Raw genomic sequence first — 22,537 nt, 5'->3', positions numbered from 1 at the left:
CGGAAGTTCAGCTGCAGTACCTAGGAAAGCCGCCAGGGGGCCCAAAATCTAATCATTTCTAGGTCTCATGAAGTCCTACCCACCTACCAAGTTTCATTCCAATCCATCCACTGCTTCTCGAGTTATCTTGCTAAACCACACACACACACACACACAAACCCACAGACAAACGCTACTGAAAACATAACCTTCTTGGCGAAGGTAATAACAGCTTTTAGGGGTTCATCTGTGTGAGCCCTGCCAACAAAGATGTCCCTCAGTAAAGCTACTTGGACTACACACCATGATCAAAACCTCACATACGACAACCACATTGCTCATATAGTTCAGAAGTGCAACAGAAGCTTGGCACAGGTGGGAAGGGTTAAGGATTTACTACCGAGTCGGCAGAGAATAGCCGTTAGTCAACACTTTTAGTTAATAATCCTACATATAGACTTACTGTTGCTCTGTATGGGGAAACACAACTCAGAACAACATAAGAAGACTACAGGTGGTCCAGAACAGGGCAGCAAGGCTAGCTCTTGGTTGTGATCGTGATGTACATGTGGACACCATGCGGAAGACCTTAGGATGGCTGACTGTCAGGAACAGAATCCAACAGACTGAAGCCTTGTCAGTTTTAAACGAATAATGCTCACCAAACAACCAAAGGCTTTGTACGACAAAATCACATTTCAATCTGAGATTCACGACTACCGAACACGCTCAACCAGTACAAACAAAATCAGACTACCAAAACCGAAATCTAACACTCAGAAAAGGCGCTAAATTCTGTACAGAATGTCACAATTGTGGAACAACACAGGCGCCAACTAGCAAAGTATTGGACTGTAAATAGTGAATTTAAGGAATTGTGTTTTTTTTGCTACATACTGTTAACTTTGTAATGTTTTTGTACGTTCCTCTTCACTTGTAATACATGTAACTATGTAATACTATGTAATGTGTACACCACAGGGAGAATAGCCTCTTATGAGGCTAATTGTGAATCTAAATTAAACTCAAACTGAAAAACTCAGATGGACTTTCATGCTACTGTATTTCATCTCTGTTGTACAGGCGACACTTCAGCATGTCCAACAAAGCCAGGAGGATGCTGGTTCTTCTGCTGATCATCCTAAAGGAAGCTGGCCCGACCGCAGCCTGCAGCAGCAGCTGTTCATCACGCTGTAACTGCCGCAGCAGAGGCCTCAGCAGTGTTCCTCAGGACCTGCCTACAGACATCACTAGGCTTGACTTGTGGGGCAATTCCATCAGAACCTTAAATCAGTCTGATTTCTCAAGGTACAGGAGCTTGATAATATTAAACCTAGGTTTCAACCAGATCTCCACGATCCAGAACAAAACATTCCACAACTTAACCAGCCTAATTGACCTGTTCCTTAATAACAATCGTTTAACCACTCTGTCAGCTGACATATTTGTGGGACTTGGTAATCTGCAACTCTTGTATCTTTCCCATAACCAGTTAACAAGTCTGCCAGCTGACATATTTGAGGGACTTGGTATTCTGTGGATGTTGACTCTTCACACTAACCAGTTAACCACTCTGCCAGCTGACATATTTGTGGGACTTGGTAGTCTGTGGTACTTGACTCTTTCCACTAACCAGTTAACCACTCTGCCAGCTGGCACATTTGTGGGACTTGGTAGTCTGCTTGACTTGTATCTTCACACTAACCAGTTAACTAGTCTGGCAGCTGGCATATTTGAGGGACTTGGTAATCTGCGGTACTTGGAGCTTTACAATAACCAGTTAACAAGTCTGCCAGCTGGCATATTTGTGGGACTTGGTAACTTAGAGTGGCTTTACCTTCAAAGTAATAACATCCACAGTATTGAGGCAGGCACCTTCAATGACACAGCAAAGCTACGTCGTCTATACCTTCAGTACAACAACATCAGCACCATCACAGCTGACACATTAGGGAATCTACCTCAGCTTGAAACACTGAAACTTTCTCATAATAACATCAGCACCTTCTCTGTAGAGGCCTTATCAAACTTGAATATGCTGTCAGAGCTTACATTAGATAATAACCAATTAGAGACACTACCCCTCATGGCATATGACATACTGGCCTCCATCTCTGATGTAAACATTGACAACAACCCCTGGCAGTGTGACTGTAGGATGGTTCCCTTTAGGCAGAGGATGAACGGGTCTTACCCATTTGAAAACCGGATCAGATGTGCCGGACCTGCTAACCTTACAGGGCAACTCTTACAGGATGTAAGTCCTGAAGACCTGATCTGTGAAGAGACGACACCCGTCTACTCCACTGCCAGCACTAAACACATGGTTACCTCTACTCTTAGCTTGTCTCCAGTCAGCAGCCCTACTCCTTTTCATCTGTCAGAAATGTCAACATCAAAGGCACTGAAATTGCCCCAAAGTCCCAGCAACACACCCACTGCTGACTCTAACCCAGGCTGGTCTATAGTCAGTACTGACTCTCCTTTTGGTTTTCAGTCGACAATGACTGAAAGCAATACTGGCCCTGCTGATGGTGGCATTTTCCTGTCTGTGCCCTTGCTTGCTACCTTGGGAGCTATTTTTGTACTCCTCCTTATCTGCACTATTGGCTTTGCAGTAGGGTGCATGTATATGAGGAGGCAAAGGGATCCTAACCCTCTGCAAGGCTTTAGTAACACAAATCCCACAGGCACATCCAGTGGTCATGACCAGATAAGTCTGGATAAAGTAACAAGAGAAGAGGTTAATACAGAAGACAGTCAGCATATCTATAACCTCCCAACAGATGAGGACCCTGACACAGCAGAGTACAACACCATAGACGATATTGATCAGTCAGAAAGTTCACACCAAGATGCAGGCAACAGGCCTTGACAGCTTTGATTATTTGAATTTGACCCCTTCGCTTCCCTCTAAAATTCAAACTGGGCAAATTCAGCATCTGGGCAGCTTTAATGATGGCTATGAGATTCCATCTCCCTCCCTGTACCCTGGAGAAGGTCCACAGTCCCACAAATATGTGAACAGCCATGTGGCAGCAGCTGCTAAAGATGCTGCAGCTGGTCCACAGGATGTGGTGTATGGTTATGAGAATTATGAAGAGTTAGTTAATAACCAATCACAGACAGCGGCTGCCCCTGGTGCTGACAGCCCTCACCACTATGAACCCCTGAGGAACCCCAGCAGTCAGCAGCACACATACACATCCCTGATGCCTCATGGTTCCCAAGGCAATTAGACGATTGGTTGATGATTGACTCATAGATTGACGCCACCAAATAGCATCTCCTTTGAAGAATTACTCTCTAAAACAATGGTTGGCCCTGAGTAGAGTCTTGGGTGCCATCCTACTTGTATACCGGGGCTTCCATACTCACTCCCCTAAAAACCAAGTCCTGACACATTATGGCCAGAAAAACAAACCAGATCACAGGTTTGACTTTTGAGGAAATTTGTGGATGGTGCTTGTGTGTAAATCTTTAAAATTAGTACCTGGTCTCAAGAAAAAGTTACAAGGACAGACATGTAGGATCCTTGACCAGTAGTACCAAAACAGACATATGAAAGATTGTGTGGAATCCTAATAAACAATATATATTTATAGTACCTTAATGATCTGGGCTCAAAATACTGGGTGCGTGTGCACCTTACTTAACTTGTGCACCTTAGTACCCAAATTTGGAGCTGTGCACCCGATCAATTTTTTTCTGTAGATGCACTAGTGCACCCAAATATTTTTGAAGGTTTATGTATGTAAAGATGTTAAATGTATAGTGTAGTATAGTACATGTATGCAGCATATTCTTAACACCCAAGTGTCAGAAAAATAATCATTGTTATAGTCCTTTTCTTAATAGAAAAGAAATATGAATAGTTTTTGTATATAAACAAAAGCAAATTTAAAATTTTTAAAACTGTGGTGACTGTGGAATTTATCAGAAATATTCTGTGATTTTTATAGCTTTCAGTAAACTTAACTCCACATGTTGGGGTGATGGATAGTTTAATTAATTACTAGTGTGTATAAATTTCAATGCATTGTATGTGAATTCACTGTTAAAAGATATACTGCACTAAAAGTAAAATCTGATTAGAATGTGAAATTGTAGGTATAGTTTTAAATTGAGTTGAATGTGTACTTACCAATGGCATATATACTCACATAAAACATACTCACATAAAACATACATAATTATTATTGTATGGAAAACTAGTTACTAGAAGAAGATAAGTTGTAGGGACCAGTAGAGAGAGAGAAGACACTGGACGATGGTAGAACTGACAGTAGGCAGGGACTTCAAATGTACCTTAGATTAGGAAGGGAATAAAAAGGAGGTGTTCAAGTCCAGTCTTTGTCTGTGGTGTTCATGTCTTGGGTAGAGAGATTTTATTAATAGGCTGAATCCTCACACTGAGACTCATATATATTATTATACTGTGACTGGTTTTATTTTCAAGGTTTTTGCCGTGGTCTCTTTTAACTGAGAAATTGTTACACCACAAATAGTTCTTTAGAACCTGTACTGCAGAATTGTTTTAACCGTGGACTTCAAAGAAATGCAAAAACCTCTTTTTCCTTCCTACTGCAAAAGAAAGCCACCAGGAAGGTAGATAAATTTACACTACAGTACTAGAATATGACCATAATGTTCTGAATGATGAGTATTTTTTTCTTGTTTGCTCAAGTTCTCAATGCTGCATATTTTGTAACAAGATGCAGTTTGGGCCTTTTTCAAATGAAACTACAACTGTGACAGTGACTGTGTACACCTTGTTCCTACCTGGCTGATGATGAAGAAGATGACAGTCGTGGCAGCACACAGGAGAGTGAACAGCATCAGGAACTTGAACCGGTAGATCAGACCCTGAAAAACACAAAACAGTGTACTGTAAAACACATGTGTTATTAGTAACTTATCAATGCTTTATCTTGCTAAAGAGAGCAAACCAAAACAAAGCAAATCCAAATACAATGTTTAGTTATAGGTGTAAGAGAGAGAGAGAGAGAGAGAGACAGACAGACAGAGACAGACAGAGTGAAAGAGAGAGAGTGTGAGAGACAGAGTGAGAGAGAGAGAGACAAGGAGAGAGACAGAGGCAGTGAAAGAGATAGAGGGAGTGAGAGAGACAGTGAGAGAGACAGACAGAAAATCAGAGAGAGAGCAAACCAAAACCAAAGCAATTCGAAATATCAATGCACTGACTTACTCTGTAACCAAGTCTGACAACAAGTCTCTTGTCACCACTGCAAACGTCTGGCCGTGGCTCTTTGGAAACTCAACTGGCGTCACCAACGTCTCTGTGGGGCGTCAACGTCTCCCAGCCACAGGAAACATCCATAACAGCGAGATCACCTGGATAGACGGCAAACAACACACACTCTAAATGTGACGACCATACGGCAGCGCCCCTAGCAGCGTCTGTACAAGGTGCAGTGTAAATACTGAGTATAAATACAGTATTACTCATATTATACAGTTGACCGGTGTGGTTGAATTAGCAGTTTCAGTTCCTTCCATCAATATCCGTGCTCTCAGAAAACGTAACAAATCTTTCTTTACAAATCCATGCTCCTGGGAAAACAGAGCAGAACAAGTAGAGAACAAGTAACTACCAATAATAGTGTATTACATGTCTAGTGCACAATGGGTTTACTATGGAGACATCAACTACTATTTTCAAGCCCGTAAAAATATACTGACTGAGTATAAACCGACCTTGTGCTCAGTCAGCTACCTATAATACACATAGACACGATTGACGCTGGCATGGCCGCCGCTACTCGTGTTACAAGACACGCAAGTGCAGCTGTGTGTAACGCTGTAAGTTTGCACCGACATCTCAGCACCAAGGACAGGGACAGTTTGCCGTTCTTTCCGCTTGTCGATTTCTCTTAACGTTCGTATGGTATCCAGAGCGGTGCTTTATCTAGAACTATGCTGACATGGCCGCTACTACTCGTGTTACAAGACACAGGAGTGCAAGTGTGTAAGTTTTCACCGACATTTCAGCACAAAGGACAGGGAAAGTTTGCCGTTCTTTCCGCTTGTCGATTTTCTCTTGACGTTCGTCTTGTATCCAGAATCGTGGTTTAACAACAACTTTGCTGACATGGCCGCTGCTACTAGTGGTACAACACACGTGAGTGCAGCTGTGTGTAACGCTGTGAGTTTGCACCGACATTTCAGCACTAGGGACAGGGACAGCTTGCCATTACCAGTCTTCACACTAGATATGCACAGTTCTGGATACAATATAATCTCTAAGCAAATCTTTCGGTGTCCGCAAATACAGTATCAAATTGGCCAGGCAGTATCCACCCTCGGGTGGCCAATGGATATTATTTTCTATTACTAATGCATAACAAATCGCATCCACCGCCCTACATATAACAAAGCGCACGGCAGAATCGCCCCCAAAGTCCACCAATTTGTGTTTCACTGTCCTCAGTAATCTCCTCCATCCGGTAACATGGCCGCGGTGCCGCGGGGCGGAATAACTTCCATCCCTGGAATTCATCATAACTGCAACCGGCACTGCCCGGTCGTTCACCCTACAACATTATCGTACCCAGAACCATGCCTATCTTTGTCGTTGTATGACTGGATGGGTTAGCGTTAGGATAATGAACGGTTCTGGATAGTCTCCGCGTGTCCAGGAACGTACATTTGCCCCAGGCACGGTTCTGGATACGCGTGGACTATCCAGAACCGTGCTTGAGCATGGTTCTGGATAAGGCACGGTTCCAGATACAACATTGACCCTACAGTATACAGCGAAATCCCCGCACGTTTCCAAATATATGAGTTCTATTAGTATCCTTTCCCCCGATGTTACCCGTGCGTTCAGCCAGGAAAAACACTAAGATGTTAATAAATTAGTACACAAGCCGCCTGTGTAAGGCTTAAACCGATTCTGTTGCCGCGTCGCTGGTTTTTAAGCGTACGGAATACAAACTCAGCAGTCAGCGTGCGCTAACACAGCCGGTTGAACAGTGCGTGTATGTAATAACTCAGTCAGTCACAGCAGTGAACAGCATATATAGGCCTGTATGGCTCCTGGGCTGGGTACGGGTTTTGAGGGGGTGAAGTCTGCCATCTCTGATTTCGTAGTTCAGTATTGTTTTTGGCTTGCCTGTGTGTGTGTGTGTGTGTGCGCGGGTCTCTCTCTTTCTGTGTCTCTGTGTGTGTGTCTGTGTGTGTGTGTGTTTGTTTGTGTGTGTGTGTGTATGTGTGTGCGTGTGTGTGTGCGTCTCTCTCTCTCTCTCTGTGTCTGTGTGTGTGTGTATGTGTGTGCGTGTGTGTGTGTGTGTGCGTGTATGTGTGTGTGTAAGTGTCACTGCAATGATTGAAAAGCAGCATATGGGTGTGAAGTCTGCCATCTCTGATTACCTTCTCTCTAAGGCCCAGACACTGACTATCCAGCCACTCACAGTTTCCCCCGCTGCCTGTGAGATCGAACCTGACATTGACTTTGCACTTCAGCCGGAGTTGAACAAACCCCTGTACACTCCGCGGGTCGATAAGACGCCAGAGCAAATCTTTAAGAAGACGGATGCCTCCTTGGCAGCGGCTCGTCTCCAGGGGAACGGCGGGATTCCTTTGAAGTTGATGGGGCAATCAACCGAGATGGCTCGCCAAGACGTCACGTGGATTGTGACGTCAGCGCCAAGCTTTAAAACATCGGGAACAGAAATTAGAGAAGCCGGCTGGAGTCAGAAACCAGCCCAGCCCGCCCGCAGGCCGGTATATCAGACCGTACTGTTCCTGCCGCTTCGCCAAACCCGGCATATGTCATCACAGAGACGCGCAGCGCAGCGGCACCAGACAGCTTCAAACAGCGGGTAGAGTTTGATGATATGAGAGACGTCGGCGTCACAGGTCACAGGGTTTATATATATATAATCCAGACTCCACCGCCGCCTGGTGTGTCCGATAGAACGGCCTGTTCGATGGAACTGTGTGTTCGATAGAAAAGTGCGTTCTAAAGAACGGCGTGTTCGATAGAGAGGTGTGTTCGATAGAACTGTGTGTTCCATAGAGGGCTAGGGACGTGTTCGATAGAACGGTGCGTTCGTTAGAACGGCGTGTTCGATAGAACAGTGATTCTACCGCCGGCTGGACTGGACAGGTACTGATACAGGAACCGACCTGCCGGTCGCTGGTCCCGTTTGTTCCGGTCCGTGTGGAGGTTTAACGGGACGACTTTGATGCAGGCGGTCTGGGGAAATGTTTCTGGCGGCGACTGAAGAGGACAGAGCGCCGCTGTGATCATTTCAGAGTCAAGTTCAACGGCAACTACACAGGGCTGGCAGCGGCAGGTAGGTGGGTTTCTGGGAACTGTTCTGTAGCGCTTTCGTAAGGCGACCGGCAAAGTGCCATCAGAAGACACTTTAAAATCTCCGTTATCTTTTTTCTTAGACTGTTCTTCTTTTAAACTCAGTGCAAATTTCCCTTGTTGTAATGTTTCAATATTATATGTTAAGTAGGAAGGTGAGGTATTTTAAACGCATTTACAATCACAAAGTAGATCATCTGCATTGTACCATAATATACACAGAAATACATTTTTGTGTAGAGCGTCAAAGGTGGTACAATAGAATAATTGTAGCACACCACTATGTTGGTCTAATTAGAGACATTGTCTTCACATGGGATCGTTGTATACAATGTACGGTCGGTATAAATAATAGTGTTGAGAGTTTATATCGCGCACTCTGATCAAATTTGAGGTTTTTCTATTTTTATTCATTTTCACGCAAACATTCACATAGACATAGATCCTCCCTACATAATGTAAACTACATAAGCATTAAATGACTAATACATAAAATATCTATAAATAAGCCTTACAGAAAGTACCAGGAAGATTTGAGGTTTTGAAGGAACGACAACCAAACAACAGAGTTAGTTCGGCCTCATTATCGGACATATAAGACATCGCGGCGACACGAAGATTTGTCACTCCCAGGTTCGATGTATTTCACTTTCGTTTTCATGCCCTTGAGGCGTTTTACGCGAGTCTTAATCAGGATTTCCATCTTTCCTGCCTGCCTGCGTCTCGATAAGGAGATCTTAAACCTTTAAGATGATTGATTATGTAATCAGCATATCGCTATCATCTAAAACACAATCTAGAAACTATTGTGATGGTGATCACGACTTGACGCCAGTTTTTTTATACTGCCAGAAACCAGAAGAAACACACGAATGTGAAATAGATAAAAAAAGTTAGAAAAACAAGAAGAAAATATATAATTGATTGAGGAGGATGGGACAAAGGTATTGTTTTGAATCCGATCCGACTTTTTGGTGATTTGATGCCATAAGTCAAGAATGAACCAGTATAACAAATAAAAACAAAGTAAAAATAAAGAAAAAATAGAAGAAAACCAGTATAATGTGGCATGTTAAAGACAGTTTAGAAGGTGGTTTTAAACCTTTAAGATGATTGATTATGTAATCAGCATATCGCTAGCGTCTAAAACACAATCTGGAAGCTATTGTGATGGTGATTACGACTTGACGCCAGTTTATACTACCAAAAACCAGAAGAAACACACAAATGTTAAATAGATTTAAAAAAACGTTAGAAAAACAACACGGATATATATTATACAGATTCATTGAGGGAGGATGGTATTGTTTTGAATCCGATCCGAGTTTTTGGTGATTTGATGCCATAGGTCAAGGATGAACCAGTATAATGTGACATGTTAAAGACAGTTTAGAAGATTATTTTAAAGCTCAAGTTACAGAAGCACGCATGAATCTGGGAGGGTCTCCAGGAACCTAGTTGGCAGGTCTCCGGGAATCTAGTCGGGAGGTCTCCGGGAATCTAGTCGGGAGGTCTACGGGAATCTAGCTAGTCGAGAGGCCTCCGGGAATCTAGTCGGTGGGTCTCCGGGAATCTAGTCGGTAGGTCTCCGGGAATCTAGTCGGTGGGTCTCCGGGAATCTAGTCGGTGGGTCTCCGGGAATCTAGCCGGGTGGTCTGCGGTTTCAGGCCCGTCCAAGACTCAGAGATCGATGCCGCGTCCGCCGGGGTTTTGCGGTGGAGAAGAAATACGGGCCAATCTTTCCTCTGCCGAGAACTTTTAGATTGATCAATGAGTGGAGTACGTGCGCACCATCACAACAACGTCTGGCGATGAACTCTACTACAAGTTCAAGGCTTACAACAGGCAAAAGTTTATTGGCCAGCGCGGGGTCTAGATACGTTCGCTATCTTTGACCCATTACCAACGTCATGTGATCGTAAGTGGGTCATCATTCACGAAGAAGGCTTTTTGCCGAAAACTCAAAATAAAAACATGCTACTGGAGTAGTCGCAGTTCTTAGGAGGTAACTTAATTAGTGGTCTTCTATTCATTGTGCTTGTTGAAAAGAATTTCAGGAGATTTCCCGCTACTATGAAGCTGTAACTGCCGTACACGGCGCTTTTCTTCTCTGTCAGGGCCAGTGGGTGAGCAGCTCAACCGTTCAGTTCGCTTGAGCTAAACTGGTGCGAGATGACTTTCATTTTCGCTATCTCGCCTCCACTTAAGCCCGCGGATCGCTGCGAGACGTGCGCTTACGTCAGCCGCAAGACGAATGCGCGACTGGAGGGAGCTAAAATAAGATATCGCACGGGAATAAATCCGTAAGCCGTGTACTGTGTGCGCGCATTTCGCTCTCATGTTGAACGTACGATGAACGTGATGGACTGCGGAGCTTACTGTGGCTTTGCGTGCGTAACGCGGCCCACAGGGAGAGCTAGTCGGTAGGTTTTGGGGAATCTAGTCGGGTGGTCTCCGGGAATCTATTCGGGAAGTCTGCGGGAATCTAGACGGTAGGTGTCCGGGAATCTAGTCGGTAGGTCTCCGGGAATCTGGTCGGTAGGTCTCCCGGAATCTAGTCGGGAGGTTTCCGGGAATCTAGTCGGGAGGTCTCCGGGAATCTAGTCATTAGATCTGCAGAAATCTAGTTAGTAGAAGTTCGGCAATCTAGTCGGTAAGTCTCCGAGAATCTAGTCGGCAAGTTTTCGGGAGTCTAGTCGGTAAGGAGCCAGCATTTCCCGCATTTCTCTCTTATGTTAGATGATGAACAGCCGAGCTTACCGTGCAGCTTTGTGTGTATTCCGCGGCCTGCGAGGGAACGTAAGCTCGATCAGAACCTAACCGCAAGATGGACCGACTCTCGGACGTTTATAAACTACAGGATTTCGCACAGAGTGCCGAAAACTGTCTACCCCGAGGCTCAAAGACGAATCAAGTTCCAACATGAGAGATTTCGTACTAAGAAAACGCCAGACTGTCAAATTTTAGGAAGTGTAAGGGCTTTAGCTGGCTTGAAGACGTTGTTTGAATCGATGCGTTGCGCGCATGCAGTCAGACAGAGCGGCGGCAATATCGGAAATTTTGACAGTGACCCCTACTGGTCTTACTTTATATTGAGAAAAACGGCTTGAAGCGGATGTTCAAGGTTATATACACATTGCGCGCAGGGCGAAGTTACTCGTAATATTAAACCAAAACCCTCCCGGTAAAATGATTCAGGTGCAAGTCACACTATCATATAAAATCATGTAGCCGGTCTTTGAAGATACGTAATAATTCTGACTGCCCATTTTCTGTAACATGTCAACCAAACACAGGCTACCAAAGTATAACAGACAAACAAACAAAACAAAAACACCTCACCTCACCAGTCCCATAGCTGTCACATGTCAGTCGTAGGGGCAGTACAATTTTCAACAAGATGTCTCCATCTTCTTCGGTCCTCTGCCAGTCTTGTCAGCTGGCCTATGGGTTGTCCTGTCCACTCTTTCAAGTCGCTGATCTATGTCCGGCAAGGACTCTCCCTAGGTTGTACACTCTCCGCCTTCCCTTGCAATGTGGTATGAGCTAGGGAGCCATTTGTTCTAGATACAAAAACAAACAAAAATTGTTAATAAAAACAGTTGATATTTTCTACATACCAAAAATGCATTTTTTGTTTGTTTAGAGTGCACTAGTTAATCAACAACATGTAACCTATTTCTTCCCAATAAAACTAAAACATACAAGTTCTATGACCATGAAGTTCAACGTGGTAGGAATGGCAAACCGCGCACAAGTCCCAAGGACGCTGTCGTCCTTAGCGGTTCCATATATGGTTGTAATTCTACACCACGCGTTCTGCGCCAATCAGTGAGACACACGAGGTCAAGTGTCAACTTGTTAACGTGATTGCCCCACTTACGTTGACCTTTTGTGATCCCCTAAAAACAAGTTCGACAGTCTTGTGTACCACTTAGGATGGAGGGTAGAGGAAGTCATGTTTTCGAGCCAATTTACAATGTATCCAATTAGGAGACAAGACAACGGGGGTTACTTTAAATTGGCTGACTGCTGCGCCGCCCAGTGGCGAGACTGGTGCACTGCAGCACACTGTACTATGAAGATCTGTTTCCAACAAAAATCGTTTGTAAAAAGCGACGCCATCACGGCAAATTCGGCCTGCCATAAGAACTGAGCAACTCGAGCTGACACAAACACTGCAATATACACTCTTGACCCGTTTTAGCGTTTCAAACGAGGTCAACAACTCTTATGATTAGGAGTAATTCCTATTCATTTCAAGTTGCCGCGGCCAGGCTGAACTTTACTAGTATATTGTTGTCAATGTCTGTTTGCAGTTAGCCCTCGGGCATGAACTTGCAATAAAGAACTCTAAAACTCTATATGATGAAAACTCTATAATAAGGAAGCTTGACATCAGCACGCGAGGTACAATTTCTCCACAAAAGACGAACACTGTTACAACTCATTTTCCGGTGCCCCCTTCCGCCAGCGGCTGCCGGGGATGAAACCGGCCTCGCTCCGTCTCCATTACGCCGTTATGAAACGCGCGCGTCGGGATCGATACGCGGACAGCCCGCAGGAGAAGCCAGAAAAGTGCGCAGCCCGTCAGAACCTCGTGCCGCAGCGCCTAACAACCGGCCCTGGAGGCGCCGTAATGGATGGGAGGGAAGAGTAAAAGAGACGTCGGCACGCCATTACTGACAGCGCGCAGGCACTTAGCGTTAACGAGATGACGCCGGGAGGGGAGGTGAAGGAAAGGCGTCGATTTGCCTTCTTCTCGCGAGAGGTTGTCTCGCGAGAGTTAGTTTCGCGAGAGTTTATTTCGTGAGAGTTTGTTTCGCGAGAGTTTGTCTCGCGAGAGTTTGTCTCGCGAGAGTTTGTCTCGCGAGAGTTCAGGCGTTGCACCTTGGGAAGGTTTCAACCTTAGCGCTAACGACATGACGCGGCAATGCCGGGAATGGAGCTGAAGGAGAGACGTGCAGGAGCCTTCTTCTCGCGAGAGTTTGTTCCTGGCGTCTCGCGAGAGTTAGCGCGTGTAATCTCGCGAGATTTCAGGCGTTGCACATTGGGAAAAGTTGTGAGTAACTTAGCACTGAAGGAATGCAACGAATCGCTGGCAGTGGATTTGACAGAAGTCTCGCGCACAGTAACATTTCCGACTGATTTCTGATTTGAGCAAGAAAATTCCTAGTAGCACAGAGGACGTTTGTTCGTATCAAACAGATTTCAGAGAGCTCAGACTGCATACAACCTCAAGTTGAAACGGTTACACAGACCTCATACCGGTAATTAATTCTGAACAGTGTCATAAGAAGTCATTATGAGGAAGTTAGATAAGGAGCCATAAAAAGTTTGACAGGTTTTTGAGTTAACGCTGTTATCTGCAGGTGGGCACAAACCAAGATCAATGTCATCCCAGATGTCCATCTAAGATCTTAATGGTATCTAGTGCAGTTTTTAGGGCTTGGAAACCCGATTTTTCAAAGTCAATATTCTAGTCATTTATCTACATACTGAGTTGAAACCACACTATCCCAATGTATTTTCACCCTCATGGAGAAAAAAATACCCAACATTCTGACGGAAAATGGTTACTGGAAGGGTCCTTGGCTGATTTTTAGGGTACCACCCAGAAAATAAAGGACTCATCTTGGGGCTTGTTTCTCCATTTTCAAATACCGTATTTCAATCCGTACAGTATAAAATAATGATTGGAATGCGCTAATGTGAAGCAGTAGTGTCAATACCATAAAGATTGCCTTGTTCAGAATATTTCCAGTTTTGCTGCTCTGAAATCGCATTGGGTGCCTTTAACTTAACATCAAGTTCTACTCCGTCCTAAAACTACTGCAGCCGACGCCAGCGCAGATCCATATATCGGCTCAGTCAAGCGAAAATATTTACGGATGACGGGATCAAAAGATTAAAACTCTATCGATCCCCGCGCGATTTCGCAAAAGCACATCGATCCGAAGCTTTTGGCGGAAACAATTTTGCGTCCCAAGTTGTTTATCATTCTGCCATTGATAACATCGGCCTTGCGCGATGACTAAGTGGCTACAATGAATAAACTTAAATAAAAAGCTGTAAACTGTTATCAGAACGAAGTAGGGATTTCTCAAGACTCTGAGATGACCGTTCTCTAAATATTTTGTCATAAAAGATATTTGACCACCCCTGGTTTTGTTTTGTGCCGTACAATATCTGTATGTTTTGTTGCGCCCGACCGAGCCGCTTTCCTCGCCCGCCATCGATTTTCCCGTCCGAAGAAAACGCCCCGCCGATAAATTAATCGTCTCCGAGTATTTCCGAGACAGGGACGTAATACTCCTCACCGTGAGAGGTCAAAACAACCTGATCCACATCTGCCTGAAAAATTGGCGCCCTCGCCTTATATGGAGACAGAGGGGTGTCCGGTTACAAACTGGGTCGTATCAAATTTCACGCCTTCCCTTTTATGGATGTGACTCCAATTGCTACATTCGTGACGGATTGGAGAAGAGATGGTTTTTGACTGCAGTCGTTTGTTTCGTGCCCTCGGCTTTGGGGCTGTGGTGGCCGTTTCTCGGCCTGGTGTTTTTTATGGGGACATTTTAAAACGCTGTAGTGGTGGGCAGCTTGTGGAATATATCACGGTACTTTATTTCAGGTCGGGAGTTGAAATACAGCGCGTTACATCAAGAGAGGCAAAACGAAGTGACTTGTGCTCGGTTATGATACTGCGATCATTGCATTAAAGTATTCAAAATTCACGTTGTCTTTAAGTATATATGCTGTGGTGCAAATGAATTTAGTATAGCATGATATGGTATGGTATAGTATAATATGGCATAACAAAGTGCGGCTCTGGACACAACAGTGAGCTCCAGGGTATACATGCCTATCAAAGTCGCTAGCATTGCCGCCATCGCACAAATCAAAAGCGGACTTAAAACGAACGCACCAGTGGCCATCCTAGCAGCGATAGCCATGAACTTGTACCCTTCATCAGTTCTCCCGCGGAAAGGTATGAATGAGCAATTTTACATTCCCACCTCCGGCGTTTGGTACGGGACGGATATATGAGGTGAAGTGAGCTCCTGATCTCTCTAGCTTGAAAGGTCGCTACTTCTGTAGCAGGTGTTGAATGATACATTGTATCCACCCTGTTCTATAGATACATCCTGTGTGCTGATGTGATGTGGCAATAATGTAGCAGAGAACGCTCCCAACGTTGACAGTCGCGTGCAATGTAGCGAACTATTTCATATATGTGGCAAACAAGGCGATCAGAGATGGCAGATTTCACCCCCTTACTCATACCCTCAAATAGTAGCGCTAAGAAATGTACGGCAATCTAGGAAACATTCTAAGACATTACAAAATCATCTAAAGAGTCATCTTCTTTCAAAAGGGATTTGAGAAGCTTTCTTCAATGACTAACAGCAACAACCTTCCACAAACGGACATTCAAGTTGCCTTAAAGCTATTTTTCAAACGTAGGCCACACTGACTTAATTCTATGGATGACATCCTCTGAAGACCCACAAACAAATACGCGCGGGCGAATACAAAACAATTCCATCCAAAAATGCAGTTATCTGTATCTGTATAGCCGGTATAACTGCCCTTCAGCGTAACACACCACCTAAACCACAGGAATACAAAGCTGGTATTGTGTATCAGAGTTGTGTCCCCAAAAGTGATGTTAACCACAAAATCACATTGCTATGGCCTAAGCATTAAAAGTAGAGAATCAGCACTCCATGAAATTATCCCTAACGCTGTTTGAATGTCGCTGGGTTATAAAGGTTTATAGCGCCGGTAGAATTAACTCCAGGCGAGAACATATTGATTGTGTAATGTGTATATTTACTGTAGTTACCTCACGGGGACCGTCAGAAACTAGCAGGTTGTCTGAATCAGAGCAATCCATTCTTAGAGGAGGGGGGGGGGCAAAATGAGCCCTAAGCTTTAACGAATAGCGTTACTTTTACTACCACCTGTTGGTGAAGACTTTACGACATTAGACGGCAACCATTTTACGACACCACACAGTACAAGAATGGTACAAGACTTTCGTTAGATGTCTGGTCAAATGCATCAAAATTTTGCCTCTTGCAGAATTTTACCAACACAACATATGAAAAGTATAGAAGGCATGCCATCCTTACATACGCAAATACAACCTTAAACGAGACATTGTATTTCGTTGTGTGACGCTATCTGTTAAAATAAGTTTTAAAAACTTGACTGCATCGCCACACGGTCCATGTTGTTGTTACTGTTTTGTTATGGGTTGACGAAAAAAAAGACATTCTGCCGAAGTGACATTTGTAAGTTACTTAAAGCTTAACACCGCTATGCATATATTATGTTAATGTAGGGGTCATTTGCATAATTAATGAGGACATGTCATTTACAAAAACTCATATTTCATGGAGGTATGAGATCTACGAATTCTTGTTATGGGTTGACGAAAACCCGGGGCATTCTGCCGAAGTGCCCTCCACGAAAACACAATAACGTCACTCGTCGATCCATACTTATCGATTCCCGATCCCGCCTGCCGCCCAGACGTGATACCGCCGTGTAACGTCCTGCACGTTATTTCCGGCCGGACCGTGTGGCCTGGGGATAAGGAGGAAAACACTCTCCTGAGAAATTAACAACAGAACAGATCCGGAAGTACCGTGTTTCCGCCTGGAGATTAGTCTCGACCGTGAACATTGGAAAAAGTCCAAGCTGGTTCATTTCAAGTTCAACTACTTGTTTTACTGACAGACATATGCTTAGTTTGTCTTTGTCTCCGAGTCAGTCTTGGTCGTGAATCCGGAGAAAGTCAAAACTCCATCAATTTAAATTCAACTACTTGTGTTAGTGCTGGGCTTAGTTTGATGACGTTTCTAGCTACGTCAGTTGACTTCATTTCTGCTTTCTGCCACAGAACGTCTGAGTTTCTGGCTGGAGATGGGTCTTGACCGTGAACCTGGAAAAAGTCAAAGCTAGGTCGATTTAAATTCAACTACATGTTTTAGTGCTGTGCTTAGTTTGATGACTTTTCTAACCACTCCAACTGTCTTTGCTTCTGCTTTCTTTGTCTCCGTATTAGTCTTGACCGTGAACCTGAAAAAAGTCCAAGCTAGATCAATTCAAATTGAACGACTGTACCTGTTTTACTGAGAGAGTTGGGCTTAGTTTGATGACTCTTTTAACTACTTCAGATAACTTTATTTCTGCTTTCTTTGTCTCGGTACCAGTCTTGGTCGTGAATCTGGCTTGACTGGCAGAGATTTCTTTTCTTCCTTCATTCCTTCCTTCCTTCTTCTCTTTTCTTTTCTTACTTTTTCCTTCCTTTCTTATATGACTTACGTTCCCATTCACGATTTGTTTGATCAAAGAGACATCAAAACTCCTTCGCAGAGAAGCGCTTCATTTTGACTCGGCTTAGCTGCATATAAAACATTTATTTCTGTATCATCGGCCCAGGCATGGCAGAAGAACGTGAATTATTGTAGGAAAGGGCAAAGATCTGAGATAAAAGTTTGGATAGGAAGTATCTCAAAAACATCAATTATCAGTTGAATGCCCAGATGTAACGTATGGCGTCGTAATACATGCACTTTCAAGATTTGTTAAAGTTTAAAACTTTTGATCCAACACGATAAATTTCTCTCTTATAGATTTCTGTGTCTGAAATAATAGAGAAAACTCTGGAAAATTGACGACTATTTTTCAAGTAGGAAGTATCCAATACCTCACATGAAGCAGCTACAGCGTAATTTATGGCCAAAGCCACATACTACCTCTTCCTGTATCACATAGAAACCTGCCGTAATGGAGCTGTTTTTATGATCTAATTTTCCTACTAGTGCCTGGAGAAGATCAGACACGTCCATTGGGAGAATTTATGGTTCTGAACCTTCGTACGAGTTGGCTTTTCGCCATCCGGCTTCTGTGGAAGTTATTAAACATCGGCGATATGTCATGTATATACTTCATGGGGAAAGGGGAGGCCGTCAGCTTGTTTTGTTGTTGTAGCCATAACAGTGCACAGGCACGCTGGCATGGCCGCTGCTACTCATGTTACAAGACTATGTGTAATGTTGTAAGGTTGTACCGATATTTCAGCACCAAGGTTTTTTTTAGCTTTTTGTCGCTTTTCTCTTTCCTGGTGTTATACCCAGAACTATGCTTTATTCAGAAGCGTGATCAGACACGCTGAAATGGCGGCTGCTACTCTTGTAACAAGACTGTGTGACTGCACTTATATTTCAGCACCAAGGACAGAGGCAGTTTGACGTTCCTTCCGCTTGTCGCTTTTCTCTTTCCTCTTATTGTATCCAGAACCGTGCTTCAGGAATACTGACATGGCGGCTGCTACTCGTGTTACAAGACTGTGTGTAACTGCACCGATATTTCAGAACTAGGGACAGGGGCAGTTTTTTCTTCTTGTCGCTTTTCTATTTTTCCTCGTGTTGTATCCTAAGCCGTGCTTTAGTCAGAACCATGATCAGGCAAGCTGACATGGCCGCTGCTACTCGTGTTACAACATACAGGAGTGCAGCTTTGTGTTACGCTGTAAGTTTGCACCGATCTTTCAGTACTAGGGAAATGGACAGTTTGCCCTTCAGTGTGTTTGTCGCTGCTTAGACATGGTTCTGGAAAGTCCACGCGTATACTGTGATCGATGCTAACTAACCCCAACCTATTCAGGCATAGGCCTAGATAGACACGGTCGTGCACACGTTAAGCATGACAAGAACAGTATCTGATACCTTGTGCATTTATTGAACAATTTTGGATACCCAGAACCTCCCCCCCAGTTTTTTTTTGTTTGCAAACATTAGTACGAACTGACCACACGCTAGCCATCTTGAAGACAGGCTATATGTCTAAGAATCACTTCGTCCCAGAGGAGTTTGACGGTTCTGTTTTCTTGAAAGTAAGACATCCGTATTAATAAGGAACAGCTTGCGTATTGGCTATGGGCCAGTCTCAAGAGGTCACCGAACAAAGCAAATACATAGAAACATGTTCTTTTCCAATCGAGTTGACCAAACAGACAGGCTATATATCTTATGCCCACCTTTTCCCTGAGAAATTAGCGGTTCTGTTTCCTTGACAGTAAGACATCCGTATTCACAAGACAGAGTTTGCGTATTGGCTGTACGCCAGTAGACGTCTCAAGAGGTCACCAAACAAAGCAATACGTCTTACAACCACGTCTTCCCGGAGGAGGGTTACTTTAAGACATCAGGCGAGTCGTACGTAATGAGAAAAGCGACAAATAACCTCCCACGGGAAGGATTTAAGTGTGTTTGTGACGTTATTAGACTACATTGAAGGGTGAAGGACGTACGAAGAATGTTTCCAAGATCTTAGTTTTCTGTTCTTCTACTTTTTAGTTTGCCTTTCGCGAGTTAGGGTTAGGATCAGGCACGGTTCTGGATAGTCTCTGCGTATCCAAGAACTTAGATTTGGCCCAGGCATGGTTCTGGATACACATGGACTATTCAGAATCATACTGTAGCATGGTTTTGGATAAAGCACGGTCCTGGATACAAGAGGTCACCGAACAAAGCAATACGTCTTACACCCGCGTCTCCCCTGTGGAGGGTTACTTTAAGACATCACACAAGTCGTAATGAGGAAGACGACAAATTACGTCCCACGGGAGGGATTTAAGTGTCCTTGCAGTCACAAGACTGCGACGATATCAAGCCACATTGAAGGGTGAAGGACGTGGGAAAATGTTTCCAAAATCTTAGTTCTCTGTTTTTTAGCTACATTTTGCGTTTCGCGAAAGCACGAAGTCAGAGAAGAAATAGAACGTGTTGAAAGCGATTATGTTGGTAAGTAATCGTATCCAGAACTGTGCCTATCTAGTTCTATGTCTGGATGTGTTAGGGTCAGGATCAGGCACGGTTCTGGATAGTCTCTGCGTATCCAAGAACGTAGATCTGCCCCAGGCACATTTCTGGATACGCGTGGACTATTCAGAACCATACCGTAGCATGGTTTTGGATAAAGCATGGTCCTGGATACAACAAAGGTTGCCTTTGATAGCTTGTTCCATAGCACTGGCCCCTTTCAGTACATAAAACATGCACTATACTGTCTGATAAGTTTGTAACATCGCCATATTTCACCCACAAAAGACAGATACTACCGCATTGCAGTACTAACCTCCATTCTGCCCGCCTGTCTGTTTCAGCTCCTGCTACTATAACAACATCAAGCCAAACTCAATAAAGCTAGAATTACTTGGGAGACTGGCAGTTCTCAATTCACGCGCCGTAACGTTAGGGAATAAAAACGAGATTACAGTGTTTTTTCTCTGCCAAACTGCCGCCTATGGTAATGCCTGTGTAATTCAGAGCGGCGCATGTCGGTAGAGGTAACACCCAAAACAACTTGGAGAATAGAAGAACTGTGTCAGATGGCCTGGCATCCATAAGACTATCCTAGCGATCAGTGAAGAAGGTGGCCAAGGACAGACCCAGATGGAAGGAAAAAGTCTCGGCCCTATGCCTTACTAGTGATGAAGAGGATAAGTAAGTATGTATGTCCGTAGCAGCGGAATATGATGGTAACATTCCATAGTTATGATAATACGTCTTATCAAAATAGGACGCACTAGAGACTTGTCAGGCTAATAGCGCGTTTGTATGAGAAATTCTAACAGAGAAACAAGAACCAACATAACTTAATATACAAAGGATGATAATGCTAATGATATGGATTAACAACGTACTGAGCCACTCTCCTTTACCCCAGAAAAGCACGTCGAATTCTGGTGAATGTTCCTTTCCAATCGAACACTCGAACTTGCCCCTATTCTATAGAACATCTATTCTATGGAACATCTATTCTATGAAACATCTATTCTATAGAACAGGGGGCGGGGCTTACAGTGTTCGACGGAAAAGATCCACCGGGAAGTAGCAGTAACACTGGATTACTGTTACAGTAGCACTTCAAGGCGGCAATTTCCCTGTGAAAGATGTAATATCTAGGCGTATAATATTTCCCCGTAGTCCACATTTCATGGTCTAACATATATCACGTAACTGAAGGGCTGTGCACTGGATTACTGCTACATTTTCACTCTGCAATTTCTCCTCTAAATTGATGTTAAGGTTCGGCTCCAGTCAAGCCTTATAGCGTGTTTTGTATAGTCCATACTTCAAGGGTTTACTGCTATGGATATAAACTACTGCCTGTAACAAACGCCGTGCAGGTATAAGCACGTCACATAACCAGGTCTAGCCGGGATGGACGCGTAAGCGATAGTCTGTCCTTAGGGTGGGATTAGTGTTGATACCTCATCTGAGGGGAGTTCAAATGGAAGGGGGGGGGGTGCTAGAGCTTTCTGGGCGATTCTATAAACTGTACAATTTCGACTTGTTGGACAATTCGGCGGATGGAAACAAACGTATTGGGAACTTTATAACTTACGGTAGAAAAAATGCTTACAATATATCAAATATGTCACATAATGTTCAAGGCTTGCAAAAATATATGCCCAGTTTTTTTTAAAACAACATCAACCTGCCCACAATACCGAAACCATCCCAGGTCATATAAGAGAAGGGTGACGGACCTCCAGCCCCATCATGCTTTGCAATAACACGTCACTCCGTAGCCATGGCAACGGTAGAACAGATCGAACAACCCTGTCGAGCACAAACATGGCGCGATGGTATCTCATTACTTTTAAATTACATTTCATGATAATCATTTGACCGGGCAAAAATATCAAATGAAACTCTCAACCTATCACTATGTAAATACATCAGATTTAGTATTACAAAGCTTTCATAAATATGCCAAAGTATATATATGATATCTGCCGAAGACTTCACCCATAAAATCAGGGTCAACCGACCTCGCCTTGGAGTAATGATACTCTTCCGATAGGACAGAAAATGTCGAACCGGCTTCAGAGCCGAGTATTCGGTGCGGGCCTTTCCAGAACGCATTAGGCCACAGCAAGTAAATTTTAGGGATGACATTAGTACTAGTCAGGTCAGAGGTCACTGTTTTGAGAAGAAGAAGAGGAAACGTAGCAAAAACAATACGTTTCTTCGGTAAACATAAAGATAACTTCCTGTGGCCCTTCCCCGCACACATTATTGTAGATAACCTGCTCCAATCTCCCCCAGCCCGCTAGCCCGCAACAGTCCGTCTCCCTCACGGCGGACCATAATTGAATCCGTCTCTCCACAGTACAAAGGTCAGCGCGGTTTGTGC

At 43.9% G+C, this 22,537-nt stretch overlaps 1 protein-coding gene across 1 annotated transcript in view; it reads right to left on the bottom strand.

Annotated features, from left to right (window-relative positions):
• LOC109477613 (protein wntless homolog) overlaps nt 1-5,306 on the bottom strand; it is a 12,516-nt gene extending 7,210 nt beyond the window's left edge. Inside the window, exons 1-2 of the mRNA XM_019778956.1 lie at nt 5,189-5,306; nt 4,762-4,845 (exon numbers count right to left, since the gene is read on the bottom strand). Coding sequence (XP_019634515.1) covers nt 4,762-4,818 — 57 coding nt within the window. The 5' untranslated portion in view covers nt 4,819-4,845; nt 5,189-5,306. The remainder of the gene's footprint in view (nt 1-4,761; nt 4,846-5,188) is intronic.
• Nucleotides 5,307-22,537: the final 17,231 nt, after the last annotated feature.

This window comes from Branchiostoma belcheri, unplaced genomic scaffold, assembly GCF_001625305.1.
Source record: "Branchiostoma belcheri isolate BF01 breed outbred unplaced genomic scaffold, Haploidv18h27 scaffold40, whole genome shotgun sequence".
NCBI lineage: Eukaryota > Metazoa > Chordata > Leptocardii > Amphioxiformes > Branchiostomatidae > Branchiostoma > Branchiostoma belcheri.
Note: the sequence above shows the minus strand (reverse complement) of the source record. Positions and strands in the feature narration are given on the sequence as shown.